At 34.9% G+C, this 17385-nt stretch overlaps 1 protein-coding gene across 4 annotated transcripts in view; it reads right to left on the minus strand.

The window, feature by feature from the left end:
* Nucleotides 1-7491: 7491 nt before the first annotated feature.
* The window catches only part of arhgef2a (Rho guanine nucleotide exchange factor (GEF) 2a), a 118157-nt gene continuing 108263 nt past the window's right edge, over nucleotides 7492-17385 (minus strand). For all 4 annotated transcript variants that reach the window (NM_001423384.1, XM_073930602.1, NM_001081631.2 and 1 more), the window contains 7 exons: nucleotides 16790-16888; nucleotides 16632-16681; nucleotides 16173-16214; nucleotides 14026-14076; nucleotides 13626-13937; nucleotides 13228-13414; nucleotides 7492-8833 (listed from right to left, as the gene is read on the minus strand). In NM_001423384.1, coding sequence (NP_001410313.1) covers nucleotides 8763-8833; nucleotides 13228-13414; nucleotides 13626-13937; nucleotides 14026-14076; nucleotides 16173-16214; nucleotides 16632-16681; nucleotides 16790-16888 — 812 coding nt within the window. In that variant the 3' untranslated portion in view covers nucleotides 7492-8762. The remainder of the gene's footprint in view (nucleotides 8834-13227; nucleotides 13415-13625; nucleotides 13938-14025; nucleotides 14077-16172; nucleotides 16215-16631; nucleotides 16682-16789; nucleotides 16889-17385) is intronic.

Below are 17385 nucleotides of genomic sequence, written 5' to 3' on the forward strand. Positions count from 1 at the left end.
CAACTGTAGCAACAGCATATAATATACTTAAGAGTTCACTTCTAACTGCTCTAAGTTTATATTCATTCACATCTCTTGATTGTATCCTTCTTTTCTATTACTAGACCATGACATGACAAAGGCTAAAAGAATGGACACCAATGGACAGAGCGGAGGTTTGGCTATAATAAGACAAAGCCAATGTATTTGTGACAGGCACAGGTGTGTTTGTGTGTGTGTGTGTGTGTGTGTGTGTGTGTGTGTGTGTTACATTTCTAGCATCCCCAGCTGCACGGCTCCCTTTATGGCTCGTCAGTCGCCACAATGATCACTTTACAGCCTTTTTTTCTAATGTGAGATACAGTTCTATCATTATCTTGCCTGACCGCGCTTAACAAGGCACTTTATGTGACCGTATTGCCTCCAGGGCTTCTGTATTTGCAGCGTTCACAAACACACTGCCATCTGGATGATTTATTCCTCAATATCTATTTTTATTAACAGAACAAATGGCTTATTGTACTTTTAAGAGTTTTTAGTACTAAAATGTAATCAGATAGTGGCCCAAAATCAACACCTTCATATTTAACGATTTTTCTACCACATCCAACAATACATTAAACAAAACTCATCTCTAATGTGAGCACATAATGGAGTCCTACATTTATATAAATAATATATTACAAATATTATATTAATTAATTCATTTTCTTTTTAGCTCAGTCCCTTTATTAATTTCTAGGGTCGCCAAAGTGGAAAGGGCCGCCAACTTATCCAGCATATGTTTTACGGAGCGGATGCCCTTATATTATAATATTATTGAAGTAATATTAGAAATAATGTCTGATACTTTATTTGCCTTTTTTTGAGGAATCAGTTGATAAATTCTTTATTTTTTAGGTTGCTCTGACTCAAAGCATCTGCAAATAGGATAAATGTTGATCTGAGAATTTATTCCATTCTATTTAATTCTATTTTATTCTTCTATTCTATAATATTTGTGTTTATTTATTTGTTTGTTTGTGCGTTTTTACTGTAGTTTCACTCTTTACTGTCTTTTTAAAGTCTTTTTCTTGTATGATTATGCATATTTTAGAATTAGCATCCTCTATAATATTTGTTTAAATTAAATGTAAATAATAAAAAAACACTTAAATAATAATAATAATAATAATAATAATAATAATAATAAGTAAATAAATAATAAGGAATAAGTAAATTTTGTTCAAAAGTGGTAAAACAAAAACAAACAACAACAACAAAAAATATATAAAACTGGCCACTGTCAATACATAGACTGAAATGTTTTTAAGCAGTAATTCATCCAATTAAAAATGTATCTTTCAGTTTAAAAGTATTTGTTTTATTTTTTATATATTTTTAAGTTCAAAACATAGTTAAATTTACATGTTTTTGATTAAGAGCTCAACTAAGAAATATTTGTTTTGACCAATGTAAAAGTTTAAGATTACTTACACAGGCCAGTGCATGCGTATTAAACAGAAACTCTTTCTTGCACCTAAAACATATTGTTTAAGGCAAATTATTTATTTTTTTATTGGCTCAAGTGATTAAATTTAGATGTGAACCATTACCCTAAATTTGTTTTTAATGTATGAATGAACATTGAGTGAAAAAAAGATTTTTGAAATTGTTGGATATCCTTAATGAAAACCTGCTTCAGAGGGCACTTGACCAGATCAGACTGGGGCGACGGTTCATTTTCCAGCTGAACAATGGCCGAAAGCACACTGCCAAAATTTCAATGGATTAGCTTCACAACAACTTGGTGAATGTCCTTGAGTGGCCCAGCCAGAGCCCAGACCTAAATCCTATTGAACATTTTTTGAGAGATCTAAAAATGGCTGTACACCGTCGCTTCCCATCCAACCTGATAGAGCTTGAGAGGTACTGCAAAGAGGAATGGGCAAAAATTCCCAAAGACAAGTGTGCCAATCTTGTGGCATCATATTCAAAAAGACTTGAGGCTGTAATTGCTGCCAAAGGTGCATCAACAAAGTATTGAGCAAAGGCTGTGAATACTGATGTACATGTGATTTTTCAGTTTTTTCATTTTTAATAAATTTGCAACAATTTCAAAAACTCCTTTTTTCACATTCTCATTATTTTGGGATTTTGGGTGATGAATTCAGTTTGCATGTTCTCCCTGCGTTCGTGTCGTTTTCCTCTGGGTGCTCTGGTTTCCCCCACAGTCTGTAGTGGATGAGAGTTAATGAGTGTGTATGGATGTTTCCCAGAGATGGTTTGCAACTGGAAGGGCATCCGCTGTGTAAAAAATATGCTGGATAAGTTGGCGGTTCATTCCGCTGTGGTGACCCCAGATTAACAAAGGGACTAAGCCGACAAGAAAATGAGTGAAGTAATGAATGAATTTAATCCATATTAATCCATATCAAATTCAAAGCTCTGATGTTTGCCTACAAAGTGACTTCTGGCCTTGCTCCTTCTTATCTGCTCTCACTTCTGCAGATCTTTGTGCCCTCCAGAAACTTGCATTCTGTGAATGAACGTCGCCTCGTGGTTCCATCCCAAAGAGGGAAGAAATCACTTTCGCGAACGCTCACGCTCAATCTGCCCAGTTGGTGGAATGAACTCCCTAACTGCATCAGAACAGCAGAGTCACTCGCTATTTTCAAGAAACGACTAAAAACTCAACTATTTAGTCTCCACTTCACTTCCTAATCTGCAATTGCCTCTCTGGATATCACACTAACTGTACCCAAAAAAAAAAATTACTAATACTACTAATACTTTCTTTCTTAGACTTTACAGACCTGAAACTTGCCTATAGCACTTATTCATTGTTGCTCTTATAGTTGTGTAAATTGCTTCCTTGTCCTCATTTGTAAGTCGCTTTGGATAAAAGCATCTGCTAAATGTAAATGTAAAGCTGTAACATAAAAAATGTGAAAAAAGTGAATGGCTATGAATACTTTCCGGATGCACTGTATGTCTTCTTGTTTAAAAGAGAATTTATATTGACTTTTTTAACAAGACAAATATGCTTTGTAACAGGTTATATAAAATTGTTCTCATGAAGATATAAAATATTGCTTAAGACAAATTATTTATTTTTCATTGGGTCAAGTAATAAAATTTAGATGTGAACCATTACCCTGATTTTTTTTTTAATTGGATGAATGAAAGCTTTTTTCCAGTGTAATACACTCTAATAAAATTAGAATGATCATAATACTTAGCAGCATTTCATTTTATATGAATGGGCAAATAAATCACTAGAATAAACTGAGTCACTCTGGATATTTATTTATTTACTAAACTTGCATTTAAAAACAAACCTTTATATCAAAAAACAAAATTTATCTAAACTTTTTGTGTATCAAGTTTATATTTTCATTTAACTCTGATTTTTCATTACTCATCATCAATATGTGCTTTAGAATCACCTTAAGATTTAGCTTTATCAAATGAAATGAGTGTAGTTCACTTAGAATTGACTTAAAAGTTAATTCTACTCATTTAAACAGAGTTTTGAACTTGTTGAAGGTAATGAGTTAATTAAATACCTCATTACTTTATCTTAAAGGCAGTAAGTTCACAGTTCTCATATAGATTCGTTTTTTAACTCAAATGGTTTGTTGCAATCGGTTTCCTCAAACGGTTTAAGTTGCCTTAACTTAATGGGTTTTACAGTGCTCACTTGGTTTGAGTTCTCTTCACTTATTGAGTTTTACTGTGCTTAAATTGCTTCGTTTACGCAAATGGATTAAGTTCACAATACTCACGAGGATTCGTTTTAAACTTAAATGGTTTGTTGCAATCGATTTCCTCAAACGGTTTGAGTTGCCTTAACTTTAAGGGTTTTACAGTGTGTATTATGTATAGAGTAATTAATGAAAACAATATAATATCAAACAGTATTGACATACTATTTATCTTTAAACTTGTATAAACTTTAATATAATCACAAATCTTCCTATCAATATAGAATGCAGTCGTGTATCAGTATGAAAACAATTAAATATGGAATACATAATGTCAGTATGAAAGCAAACTTTGACTAATAATGATTAGCAGTCATTGGTGTGTGTCTGAAACTGTGAGCTCCACTGAGAGTGCCTGCTGGTGTAAAGAGACAATGCTGGTGTCGGGTTCTAGTGACAGACTATTTTGAGTCTGGGGCCGCGGTGAGGTTAAAAATCATTGTTTAAGAACAAATGTAAACCTCGCAACCCCCCAAAGCATAGATCAGCTTGTCATTCAATGCAACTCAGCAAAGAAAAAACAATATTTTGTATTATGCACATACACCAATGTTTAGGATACAAATAGAGTTTGAAATATATTGCATAATTATTCATGTGAAAAAGAAAATAGCTATTGCAGTGCAATTCAGAGATAGACAATTTATCATATTACACTCTTGTCGATATCTTCCAACACACTCTTTTAGTTTTGGACATAGGACATGAGTGATATGAGGTAGCACATGTGTGTCTATGTCTGTGTGTGTGTGTGTGTGTGTGTGTGTGTGTGTGTGTGTGTGTGTGTGTGTGTGTGTGTGTGTGTGTGTGTGTGTGTGTGTGTGTGTGTGTGTGTGTGTGTGTGTGTTTGAATGCCAGCTGTGCTGCTTGTGCCATCAGGATATTAATACTCGTCTCTTGGCTGACATTGTTTTATGGATTATCTGCTAGACAGGGACCAAGATCTGGATGCAGATGGATCTTGATATGTAAACGCACTTATGCATTGAACTTTCATTATTATTACTGATATTATTTGTTTGAAAGGGTTTAGACCGATTTATTTTTCTATATTTAAATCCCAGTAGTGTATGGAGACTATTATTAGAGACTCCAAACTGTAATGTGGAAATTAGTTTTCTGATCATAAAAGACAATCGCAACAGAAATCTTTGACTCAATCATTAGCTCACACAGTTTCAGCCATGATAGATAAAATAATAATAGAATCAAATCAAATTAATAAAACATCAAAATTGAAATAAATACTAAATTTGATGTTTGTTCAAGTTGCTTATTTAAAATCAGCTGAAGCAACACAATTATTGAGTTTTATGTGCGACAAAATTGTCGAGCGTCGCGTACACTGTTAATCCACACGTGAGTCCAGATGAGCTCTCACAGAGAGAAAATGAAAACAAAACTTAACTGCAGCAAACTATAAAAGCAACACTTCACGCTTGTTTTGCCAATACAACGTGGTGTCTCTGTTGTCTAAACACTGTAACAATAATGAATATTAAAAAAGTTGCACAATAGAGCGCGCTGATTGGTTAGAACCTAGCCTTACTCATGCATTAATGCAGCACACTCTGAGACGTAATAAGGCACACTCTGGCACAGACGTCCAGTCTGCATGCTGGAATACACGCTATTATCTCATGATCGTGACGCAGCTTCAAAAATTAGTTTCAAACCGGAAGTACGAATTTGCTTGAAAAAACAAACCAATTTACAATTTTTAGTGAAATATAGGTGTCCTAATAGTGTTTTTAGCAGTGTGGGACACATATACGACTGTCAACAGCTCAAAAAATGTGTTTTGGAGTTTCGTGACCCTTTAATGTTCAATCCACCTAAATTTGTAAACATTTAAGTAAACTTAATTCCTTTATGTTGTCCCAAAACAAATCGGTGGACTCTTAACATTTCTGGGTTTCTCACTAGTGAAAGGTGTCATAATTGAGTGAACTCAGAGTGCAGTGGATGGGAGAGTACAACAAATCCTTTTTTACAATATTATTCGCTTAAATAATAAAAGACAAACTCCACGATGGTGTTATCAAGACTTTCAGAAAAAGAAAAAAAAAATTGTGTAAGATTGATGAGGACAGCCAGAGGAGAGAATAAAGCTAAATTTGCTCTAAGCCCCGTAGACGCTGCATTAGAAACATGCAGTAATTCGATTTTGGTATTTTGATGCAAAGATAATATAATATATACATAAATGCATATGATTGTTCATACTATTTTTTTACATTAGTTTTTTAGAAATCATTCTATATGCTGATTGTTATTCATTCATTTTCTTTTCGGCTTAGTTCTTTTATTAATTCAGGGTCGCCACAGCGGAATGAACCGCCAACTTATCCAGCCTATTTTTACAGAGCAGATGCCCTATCAGCTGCAACCCATCACTGGGAAACGCTGATTGTTATTGATATTGTTATTATGAATGCTTAAAACAGTGCTGTATTGGGTAATGTAACAATATTTGATAGCCTGCACAGCAAATTCATTAGTGTTAAAATTCAAGTGTTGCAGTAATTCAGAGTAAAGTGTTGAAATTCTAGAGTTGGATAAAGATAAAACAACCCTCTCAGTGTTAGAAGCTGATTTGCCTCGTCATAGTTACATGTATCTAACGCTAATACAGTGTTAACTACTACATTTGGGAATTTATGCAGCATATCCCTGGAGGATTTTTCCAGACGCCATTTTCTTTTGCCACGAGGAGCAATGAGGAGCAACTGGTGAGTTAAAGTACTTAATGTTTGTATATAAACATTTGACATCCAAATCGTTATATATACATGAGTTTTAAATATCTTGCAGAAAAGCATTTTTTTTCATCTTTATTTTTTTCTGTAGCTACTAGCTATGTAACATTAAAAATAAAGAAAATAAAGCTGTCTTAAAACTGCTCCTTTTGCTTAAAATATGAGAAAATACAGTGTGTGACTGTTTTGAATTGTTTTCCTTAAACATTAACTGAATAGTTAATAAAGTGTTGTCGATATTAAACAATAAAATTTTTTGACAATGTTAATAATTTGACCTAAGAGTGTTAACACATAACACTGATCCTTTGTGGTGTTAATATTTTACACTATAATAGTTTTCTAATTAGAGTGTTGATGTTAACTCTTTCAAAAGTGTTATTTTTACACTTTTATTGTGGTTCCCATATAAACTCTGAGGGAGTGATAATTTGAACTCTAAGGTAGTGGTCGCACTTTACAATAAGGTTCATTAGTTAATGTTAATTAATGCATTTACTAACATGAACAAACAATGAACAATACATTTACTACTGTATTTATTCATGTTAGTAAACGTTAGTTAATGAAAATACAGTAGTTCATTGTTAGTTCATGTTAACTCATGGTGCATTAACTAATGTTTACAAGCATGGACTTGGATGTTAATAATGCATTAGTAAATGTTTAATTATGATTAATAAATGCTGTACATGTGTTGTACATGATTAGTTCATGTTAGTAAATGCATTAACTAATGAACCTTATTGTAAAGTGTTACCAAGGTAGTTAATGCTACTATCTATAATTTGCAATGTGATAGCTAGAACTTTAGCTTTTTGATAAATATGTTGAAGAAATATTAAACAAATCCGCTTTCACTTCAACTACTGCATGTTAAAAAGTTGTAAAATCGCTTAAGATTTTGAACAATGGAGATTTGATTATTTTCGAAAACTGTACGACACCAAAAATAGGAATACAAATGAATTTCAAGTACAAAATAAAATGAAAGAAAACAATGAGGATGATGTTGTATATCAGCAGATTTAATTATTCGACAGTATTCTATATCCACGGCAATATATCTGAAACATCGCATGAACATTTCACCAGTGTTTCAGTCCTTTTCCATATAAACATTTCTTGCGACTTCGGTAAATCCTGCGTTACCTTGTAGTTACTTCAAAATGTGTAGAATCTTATCCTACAAATGATTCCTATAAGACGTTGCTTCCTGAAATGTTGAACTGACTAAAATGAAAGCATAATATATATATATATAAATCTCAGCGATATTCAGCCAAGCAGAGTTTGGCACAAAGTCAAGTAAAACATTCCTAAAGAAAGTCAAAAACAAGCAAAAGTGTAGTAAGACACGTCCAATGTCGTTTGGCGTTACTGGCAGATTTTGGTGACGTGATTTATTTTAGTCAATAAATCTTTTATTTACAAAATAATAATAATAGTTCCACCTTAACACACACTGTGGGCTGAGGAACCATTCAGAATATTATTATAATACTCAATATCATAATAACCTTCCTGGGTTTATGCAGTTATTTGCTCTGGATGTAAATATATTTCTATATATTGCTATGAAGTGCAATATAAATCTTTCCATCCTTCAAAAATAGTCATATAGTAGTTAAAGAGCCAGTAGTTTTGGTCCCAGTATATTATGCTGATATATTCTGTAATTTTGGCTTCTTTCTAACTCCTTTAACATGCCTGAATGTCAAAATAAAGGAAAATAAATAAATTAAAAATGACCTCTCACAAACATTTCACTTTTAAAAAACACAATAACAACAATGAAAAAAGCTCTATTAAGGTTTGCGTGCTCCAGCATGTGTCAAATCGGTACACTAAACGCTAATGAGTATCTAACACACAGTACAAATAAAATCGGAATAATTTCTGCAGGTACCTTTGAGCTGGATCGCGTATTTTTTGGTTGATTTAGGTCATTTTAAGACAACCGCTTCATGCTGCTATCAAGTCCCATTATTCGCATGACTCCATCTCCATGCTTTGGCACATCCATATCAATCCATATTGGAAGATGACTGGATTCCAAGGAGGCGAAGGTCTCAAACGGCCACACAGAAGCTCTAAGCAGAATGACTGGAGATGACTAAATACGTTATAATGAAATGAATATTCATAAACTAATAAGACTCTTCCCTGTTTGGGAGGAAGACCTGCTCGTGAGTCTATATAGTCTGTTCCAGGCCAGTCTTGGGTTGATAAAAACAAACAAATAAACAAACAAACAAGATTAAATAAAATGAAAATATTAGCAGTGTGAGGCGTCACGCTCCCGGGGGTCTGTAGCTGTTTCACTCTCTTCGGGAATGTCCTGCAGATCTGTCGAAAACAAGAAAGTTTAATTCTTTACTAGGTCATTTATATTTACAGTGTAAAAATATCGGTTTAATAGTTTCTGTATTTTGTGGTTCACAAGGGTTCTCTGTTTATTTACGGCTGTGAATTGCATTATGGGATGATCTCTGCTCTGTTGGCTTTTGATGTTGAAAATTCAACTATAATAGAACAAAATGACTTTTATTGACATACGTACTTTGAAATAGTATATTGTATAAAATATAATATAGAGAGAAGTAAGTCTGTGAAATGACAGAAAATGTAGCGTAATATACAACACAAACCCAGACAATATACCAGTTTAAAGAGGTGGTCCACTATAATGTAATATTTTAAACTTTAGTTGATGTGTAATGTAGCTGTGTGAACATAAATAACATCTCTGAATGTAAGGGTGCTTTCACACCTACACTTTTGTTTCGGAACGTATATCGAACTGCCCAGTTAGCGCGGTTCGATTGGCATATGTGAACAGGGCAATCGCGCTCTGTTCCGCGCCAAAGTAATCGCTCCGAGATCGCTTGAGTGAGGTGGTCTCGGCTCGATTGAAACAAACCCTGGAGCGGTTCGATTGCAGTGAGAAAGCGATCCGATCCGAGCGCGGTTATATCACAGTGTTTTATGGATATGTAATAGGCATACGGCGATATGAAGAGAGAATTATAAGTAGGGCGGGAAGTTTCGCGAGTCTCCGGATGCCCGCAAACGAGTGATGATCTCCCGGTAATCTCGCGTCTCCCTCCCGGTCAGCAAATAGGCTACGTCGCGCACCCTTCTCACCCCTCCCCACCGCATCTCTCCTCAGACACGTCGCGCGCGCGCACCCTGTCAATCACCACCAAACCACCACCTCTCCTGACAGCTGAGCGGGACGCTGCAAAATAAACCCTGACACTCTGACCAATGTGAGGAGAGTTTACTCGCACGTGACTTGTTTTAGCTCTTTTGGTCCGATTAGAAACTTTGCAATGTGAAAGCGAACCGCTCCAAGAGCAAAGAGCAACAATGTAACAATTGTAATCTCTGTTTCAGAACAACTGAATCGATTCACAGGTGTGAAAGCACCCTAAGACGCTCAAAGTTCAATGTAAAGGGAAACATTGGCTTTTACAGAGTTAGCTTAGCAAAGCCTACAGCTAATGATGTTTGGGGACTACAAAAAAATACATCCGGGCTAGTGAGATCACAAACACTTCAGGTGTTGTAATGTTACAGCAGAGAAAGCTAAAATGGTGTCCAAATGCTACTACTTCCACAGTTTCTAGTGTTACGGTATGTTGTAGCAAGGACATAAACAAGGATGTAAACAAAAGGAAATGCTGTTTGGCACTGCTAACATTCATTCATCCATTTTCTTGTCGGCTTAGTCCCTTTATTAATCTGGGGTCGCCACAGCGGAATGAACCGCCAACTTATCCAGCAAGTTTTTACGCAGCGGATGCCCTTCTAGCCGCAACCCATCTCTGGGAAAGGCACTGCTAACAATTTAGCTATAAATTCATATTTATCAGTTAAACCGCTGTAAACACCCACAATCTTCAGCAGCGCTGCAGTGTCTCTCTATGCAGCTGCTTTCCATGCATCTCATATAATGAGCAAAAGATAAGTGAATATTTCATAATACTTACGCATGCTTTTTCTAAATACATGTTAAAGACACTTGTCAGATTTTATTTAGAGAGCAGGCGTGAGGTTCAGCTGTGTCCTCTTTCATTTTCTGTCTGATTCAGGCACAAACTAATATGGCTAACAGCTATTCTGACGTGATCCTTTTCCTAGTGACGTGGAGCCGATTAGCAAATCACAGCACTTTATGTTAGCTGACCAGGGCTGGCTTTTCAGAGGAACTAGGAAATCTGACATGAAAATATGCCGTTTTCATGTTAGCTGAGTAGCTGTATGTAATCAGTGTAAGATACATGAAAAAATAACATGATTTCTACAAAGGAAGCATGAGCACACACTGCTTTGCATCTTATAAACACAACCAAGCCTTAAAAATACACCCTGGACCACCCCTTTAAACTATTAATAATGTTAATAAAAGTCACTTTTTCAAACTTTTCAAGGTTAAAAACTGTTGGAAGATAGATCAAGGTGTCATAATGCAATTCAAAAGCAAAATAAATAATCACAGAAATGAAGAAAAAAAAAATCACAAAATGTGGAAAAATGCTAAATTTATTGATATATATATATATATATATATATATATATATATATATATATATATATATATATATATATATATATATATATATTTGTTATATAATTATAAAAAATATATAATTTTTTACATTTTTAAAAATGTATTTAATCCAAAATGCAATAATGAAAATTTACTATTTAAATCTGAATATATTATTTTAAAGCGTACCTTTATAAAATATTAATCGGATTTTCAAATGTTTGGATTTTTATTTGACTATTAATTGCTTATTAGTTGGGTAGTTTATTTGAAGTTGAAGTACTAAATTAAATTTAAAATATATATATATTTAATATTTTTTCCCTGAAAAACATATACTCCCCATGACTGTATTTATTTAATGCAAAAAACTATTACAAATTAAAAGCATGGTAATTTTAAATTTTAAATTATATATATATATATATATATATATATATATATATATATATATATATATATATAAAATGTAATTTAATCCTGTATTGACAAAGCTGAGATTTCAGCATGATTGTTAGTCTTCAGTGTCACATGATCCTTTAGAAATCATTTTAGAAAGCTGATTTTCTGTTATTATTATTATTATTATTATTATTATTATGAATGCTAACAAATAGCGCTGCTAAATTAGCTTGTCCTTGTAACACAATAATTTTGATTTGAATACAGATTGATGAGCAGAACTTCACTTTTAAATAACCTTATTGAAATCAATTGAACACATACAGTGTTATTTTAACCACTGCATGTGTGGAAATTGATACACAAATTGATAATGATTCTTGAATTTAATAATAATAATATAGATAGATAGACAGACAGACAGACAGACAGACAGACAGACAGACAGACAGACAGACAGACAGACAGACAGACAGACAGACAGACAGACAGACAGACAGACAGACAGACAGACAGACAGACAGACAGACAGACAGACAGATAGATAGATAGATAGATAGATAGATAGATAGATAGATAGATAGATAGATAGATAGATAGATAGATAGATAGATAGATAATAAATAAAAATAATTAGCAAATAAACTGAACCAGTCTGACATCTGCTATTAACTGTAACCTTGAATATTACATTAATGTGAAAGTATTGATCTCCCTATATAGTTTAAATCTTTATCTGATTTTATTTATGTATTTGTAATATAATATTTATATAACACTTGTAACTAATCAATCGCCTCTATTGTACCTGTATCAAAACAAATGTACACACCAAACTCATTCTTGCCAAACTTGTGTAGCCCATATTTTGTTGAATTAATGTGTTCACTAACTTTGAAAAGACTGTACACACAAATCTAAACACTTTGACATGCAGTATGATGTTATACTATTTTGAACACACCCAAAGACGGCAATTAAATCATCTAAAGGGTTGTAAAAGTCACGTCTTCTGTGTGTATAAATGTATGTACACAAGGCACACTTATTTACATTAACTCCAAGGAGATTCTCCTGTCTGACAGCATTTAGTGTGTGTCTGTACAGTAAGTTTGTGTAGCTTCGTGTGTGGGTGTGTGTGGAAGGTGTAATGTGCTAAATTCATCGTGTATCCGTGCTCTGCGCATTGGTTGCATAATCGCATGTGTGTAGGCTGATATTAGTGTTACACCGGGCCAAAGTTTACAGTGTTCTCGGTGAAGACTCTCTCATGCATATGGAGTTGCTTGATAAATATATCTATTTTTATAAATCATTCCAGAGATTTTTTGTTGTTGTGATAAATGTATTTACTGACTTATTTTGAGTAGCCATTTAAAATAATGGTATATTATTTACTTAATACACTCACCGGCCAGTTTATTAGGTATACCTTATTAGTAAGTTGGACCAAAATCTCTGAGGAATATTTCCAGTACCTTGTTGAATCAATGCCACAAAGGATTAAGGCAGTTCTGAAGGTCCAACCCTATTACCTAATAAAGTGGCCGGTGAGCAAATGTTACACTGAATGATGATGGAACATTGCTTACTAAAACACTACTAAAACACTACTAAACATTACTTACTCAAATAAAAATGTTGATTTTATTTTAATTATTTTAGGTGGATCCCTATTTTAAAATACGCTTTCTATGTAGAAAAACAACTTTTGTAAACTGAATTATTTGATGCGGACACAAAAAAATAGTCCGTCTCATATATTTCTGTCTCTTAAAATACCGACCTCTGGGACTTTCTGAACGGGGAGAAACCCTTGAATCCACTTCGTCGTCGTCATCATCATCCGAAATCACATCCACTTCCACATCGCTGCACTCCTGCAGGCCGTCCGATTGGTCCATGGATTCCTGGCTGGCCAGTGGCGTGTCAGTGTTGGGGTCAGTATCGCTCTCTCTTCGATTTGACGGAGCCTTGAAGAGAGTAAATGAATTTAGAAGTGAATTAAAATAGGAAGCTTCTGCCCTGTAAAGACCACATGGCATCTATAAAGGACATTGATTAGATGCTGATTGAAAAAAGTCACCCTTCTGTACACTCTCCGGGAAAAATGTAGATTTGCATGCATCAAAGGATGATATAACAAAAATACACAATGAGAACAAAGGTCTAAAACCAACTGACCTGTGAGCCTGCAGTACCACCTCGATCCCCTAGAGCGGCGCTATTAGTCTTCATATCCCTGAGCTGTTTCTCCAGATGAGCTCTGACTCTCTCGCTGTCCCTGAGTTTGCCGTCGGCTCCTCTGAGGCGCACCAGCTCCTCCTGCAGGAGGCTGTGCTGCCGCTGAAGCAGGGCCAGTTCACCCACTGAGCCCATGTCACTGGCTCCGTCCCGGGAAAGAGAGCGTACAGTGCGAGCTCCTGAGGGGGTCTGGGAGACGGGGCTCTCTCGTAGACAGAGCTCTAAGATGGTGTCCTGTCGTATCACCACACCCTAGAAAAGTGGGTTTTGTTTTAGCCTTTTTATTGATATTCACAGTTGATTTTGCGGCGTGTTTTGATTTGACGTGTTATTTTCATACCTGAAGAGCGTGTAACTGAGCACTGAGATTCACCAGCCTCTGTGACACCTCCTGAAACACAAGACATTCAGACGCATCACATATCAGTGCATACATAATCTCACTGGCCAGAGTTCAACTGTTTGTTCAGGTGAATTCAGCCAATCACATAACTGCAACTTAGGATATGTGTGTAATGATGATGAAACATTTGGTATGATGATGAACCAAGTGTCGGTATACATTATTTGGAAATGCACAATAATATTAAACAGTGCCTGAAAAAGTCCCCAGCTAGGTAACAGTGCTGCGTAATTTCATTGTGCTTGCTGCAGCCAAAGTAAGGCAGCAAAGTTTCTTTATTATCGTGATAATTGATTATTCAATAACGGGTAAACTCGACTGTTTAATATTGTGGTAAGAAAATGAAAAGTTGCTATGTTTTTGCATATTATGGCTAGGAACTATCCCCCTGGCTTAATAATCAAGGATCTTTGTTACTACTATCGTTTTTGCAGGTGCAATGATATTACGCAGCACCTAAAATAGTCCTCAGCTCCACATTCTACACTTGCACCAACACTTTAAGCTACATTAGAAGTACACAATGTGACTACAGAAGAATCAAACTTTTAATAGGACAATTATTGAAACTCTCTGGCTATTTTTAAGCTAAATGCTAATGGTCTAATCCAATTCAATCTATGCTAGGCTAAGCTAAAAGTGCTTCCGCCAGACAGGATTTAAAAATAGGAAAACTCAACAGTTTAACTAGAGGAGTTGCAAAATGAGCCTATTTTTTTAAGTTGAGTGTACCTTTAAACAGTTGAGTTTTACCATTTATTCTGGGTCTGGTGGGAGCATGTTTAGCTTAGCTTAAATCACCACACCGCTGTTTCCTAGTTACCGAGCAGGGGACTATTTTCAGTCACTGTGTAAAATCATTGGTACTGCAAAGTTGATTACTAGAATGAGAGTATGGTTTCCTGCCATATTGGCTTTAAAAAGAGCAAATCTTCATTTTCCATCTGTTTTAGTACACAATGTGCCTACAGAAAAGCATTAAATAGTAAAATTATTGAAAATTAATTTTTGAATTTTTTGAGCGAGATGCTAATGGTCTAATCTGATACAATGATTTATGCTAAGCTAAGCTAAAAGTGCTCCCGCCAGACATGATTTAAAATTAGTAAAACTCAACTGTTTGACTAAACCACATAGCAAAATATCTCTGGCCCATCTTTATCCCACACAATCAGGTTTTGCTTGGCCCACGTGCCGCATGTATTATGGTACATGAGTGCACAAAGTCTAGCTTCCAGACAAGGGCCAAACATGGACCATATCTGCGCCAAGTCTTAGCCAAGTTAATAACACAGCCTGAACTGGGCCAGATATGTCACGACTACAATGAAATTGATAAACCCATGAATCTTTAGGCGTGCTATGGGCGTGCTTTTTCTCAAAGCAACCTGATTGGTAGAAATAATAAAAATTGTTTTAAATATGGGTCAAGATAGGCCAAACTTATCTAGGCCAAATACTACATTTCACATCTGGTCTAAATATTGTGTGCCGCCCTTAAGACGGTGCCACCTCTGCCATGTTTGGCCCACATGCTGTATGCCAGAGCCAGATTAATGTCAGATTTATGCCAAATCTGGGCCAGAATTCTTTGCTACCTGGGTAGGGGAGTTGCTAAATAAGCCTTTTTTTAAGACAAGTGTTCATTTAAACGGCTGAGTTTACCATTTATTATCCATTCAGCTGATCACCAGGTCTGACGGGACCATATTTATCTTAGCTTAGCATAAATTATTGAATCGGATTAGACCATTAGCATATTTCCATTTTAGATCTCTTTTAGTACACAGTTTACCTACAGAAAAGTTAAACATTTAATAGTAAAAACTTTTTGGGTGAGATGCTAATGGTCTAATCGGATTCAGTGATTTATGCTAAGCTAAGCTAAAAGTGTTTCTGTTTGTCCTGGAGATCGACTGAATGGATTCAAAAATAGTAAAACTCTCTAGGGGATAAACAGTTGAGCCAATTTCCAAAAAGGTTTAAAGAGAGATCCTTTAAATGACACTTGTGCAAGCTGTAAAATAGTGTGTTATTGTTATCAGCCCAGATATTTAATCAGCAAATTCCTGCTTTGTCAGTACCTCACTTGGCGTCTTGTCCTCCATTTGATTCCCATTCCCGTCCTGTAGATAAACAATTTTTTGGAGATTATTCACATATTTCTAATTCTGAACCAGCAAAAATAATTCAAATAGCTTTCTCTTGTCAGCGCACACTGAAAGGCACTCTCTAGCAATGTGTTGATGGAAAAGCAAAAGAAGTGCAGCGTTGAAACACCAGTGGCTAGTCGTGATGGAGAGTTTTTAGTAGATTCAGGTTGCTATGGAAACCTGTGAGTTTCAGATGGGCTCGGAAAATGACTAATGTTTTTTTTTCAGGATTACATAAACTCAGTAACAGCATCAAACCATCTTACTATGTGCATAATTATTACATTTTTTGAAGTGTATTTGAAGGGGGTGGATATGGATGTCAGAGAAGCGCGATAACTAGCATTGATCAAAATAGTTAGCATGTATTTTCTGGATGGTTTTGTGTACCTGAGCAGCTTGGTTCTCCTGAGATCCGTTAACTAATACTTCTTGTCCATCTGGAAGATTGAGAAAAGCACAATGGTTAGATAAATACGTATGTTTAGCCAATCAGACACACTAAAGGCACACTGATTTGCATAGTGTTTTGTGATTTTGATACAGACTGATTACTAGCGATCCGGGGGGATTGTGATGGCCGTTGGAATTGCAGGGCAGAGGAACCTCTAAACCGGATCCTAATAACAGCTCTGTCAATCTGTCCACTGCAGACACACACAGAGAGAAAAGTACATCATGACATTTTACAAGACCGCATTAAGGATCTGAACACCAGCTGAGAAGATTCAGCCAAATATGATCTTGAACTTTCTAAAATACAAAAAAAAAAAAGAAAGATGCAGAGGTGCATTTGCAGCAAGTAGTTTTTAAATAGAATATTGTAAATTTGTAATCTCTAAAAATAAAACAAAGCTAAATAACTGGCAATTTTTGCCAGTTTTTAATATTTGAGTATATATTTTTAAGATTTTAAGAATTGTTATTTTATTTATTCAGATGCTTATTTGCATTTCTGAATTTTTAAAGGATTTTTTAATAAACTAACCTATTTTTTATGATCTAGTATTTTATAAAACATTCATTCATTCATTCATTCTCCAAATGTATAACTCTATGTGCACTTAATAGCCTATAAAAATACAAAATATATCCAAAAATACTGTCTTAAATACATTTCATAGTACTTCTGTTTTCCACTAAT

Source organism: Danio rerio, chromosome 19, assembly GCF_049306965.1.
Source record: "Danio rerio strain Tuebingen ecotype United States chromosome 19, GRCz12tu, whole genome shotgun sequence".
In the NCBI taxonomy this organism is placed as follows: domain Eukaryota; kingdom Metazoa; phylum Chordata; class Actinopteri; order Cypriniformes; family Danionidae; genus Danio; species Danio rerio.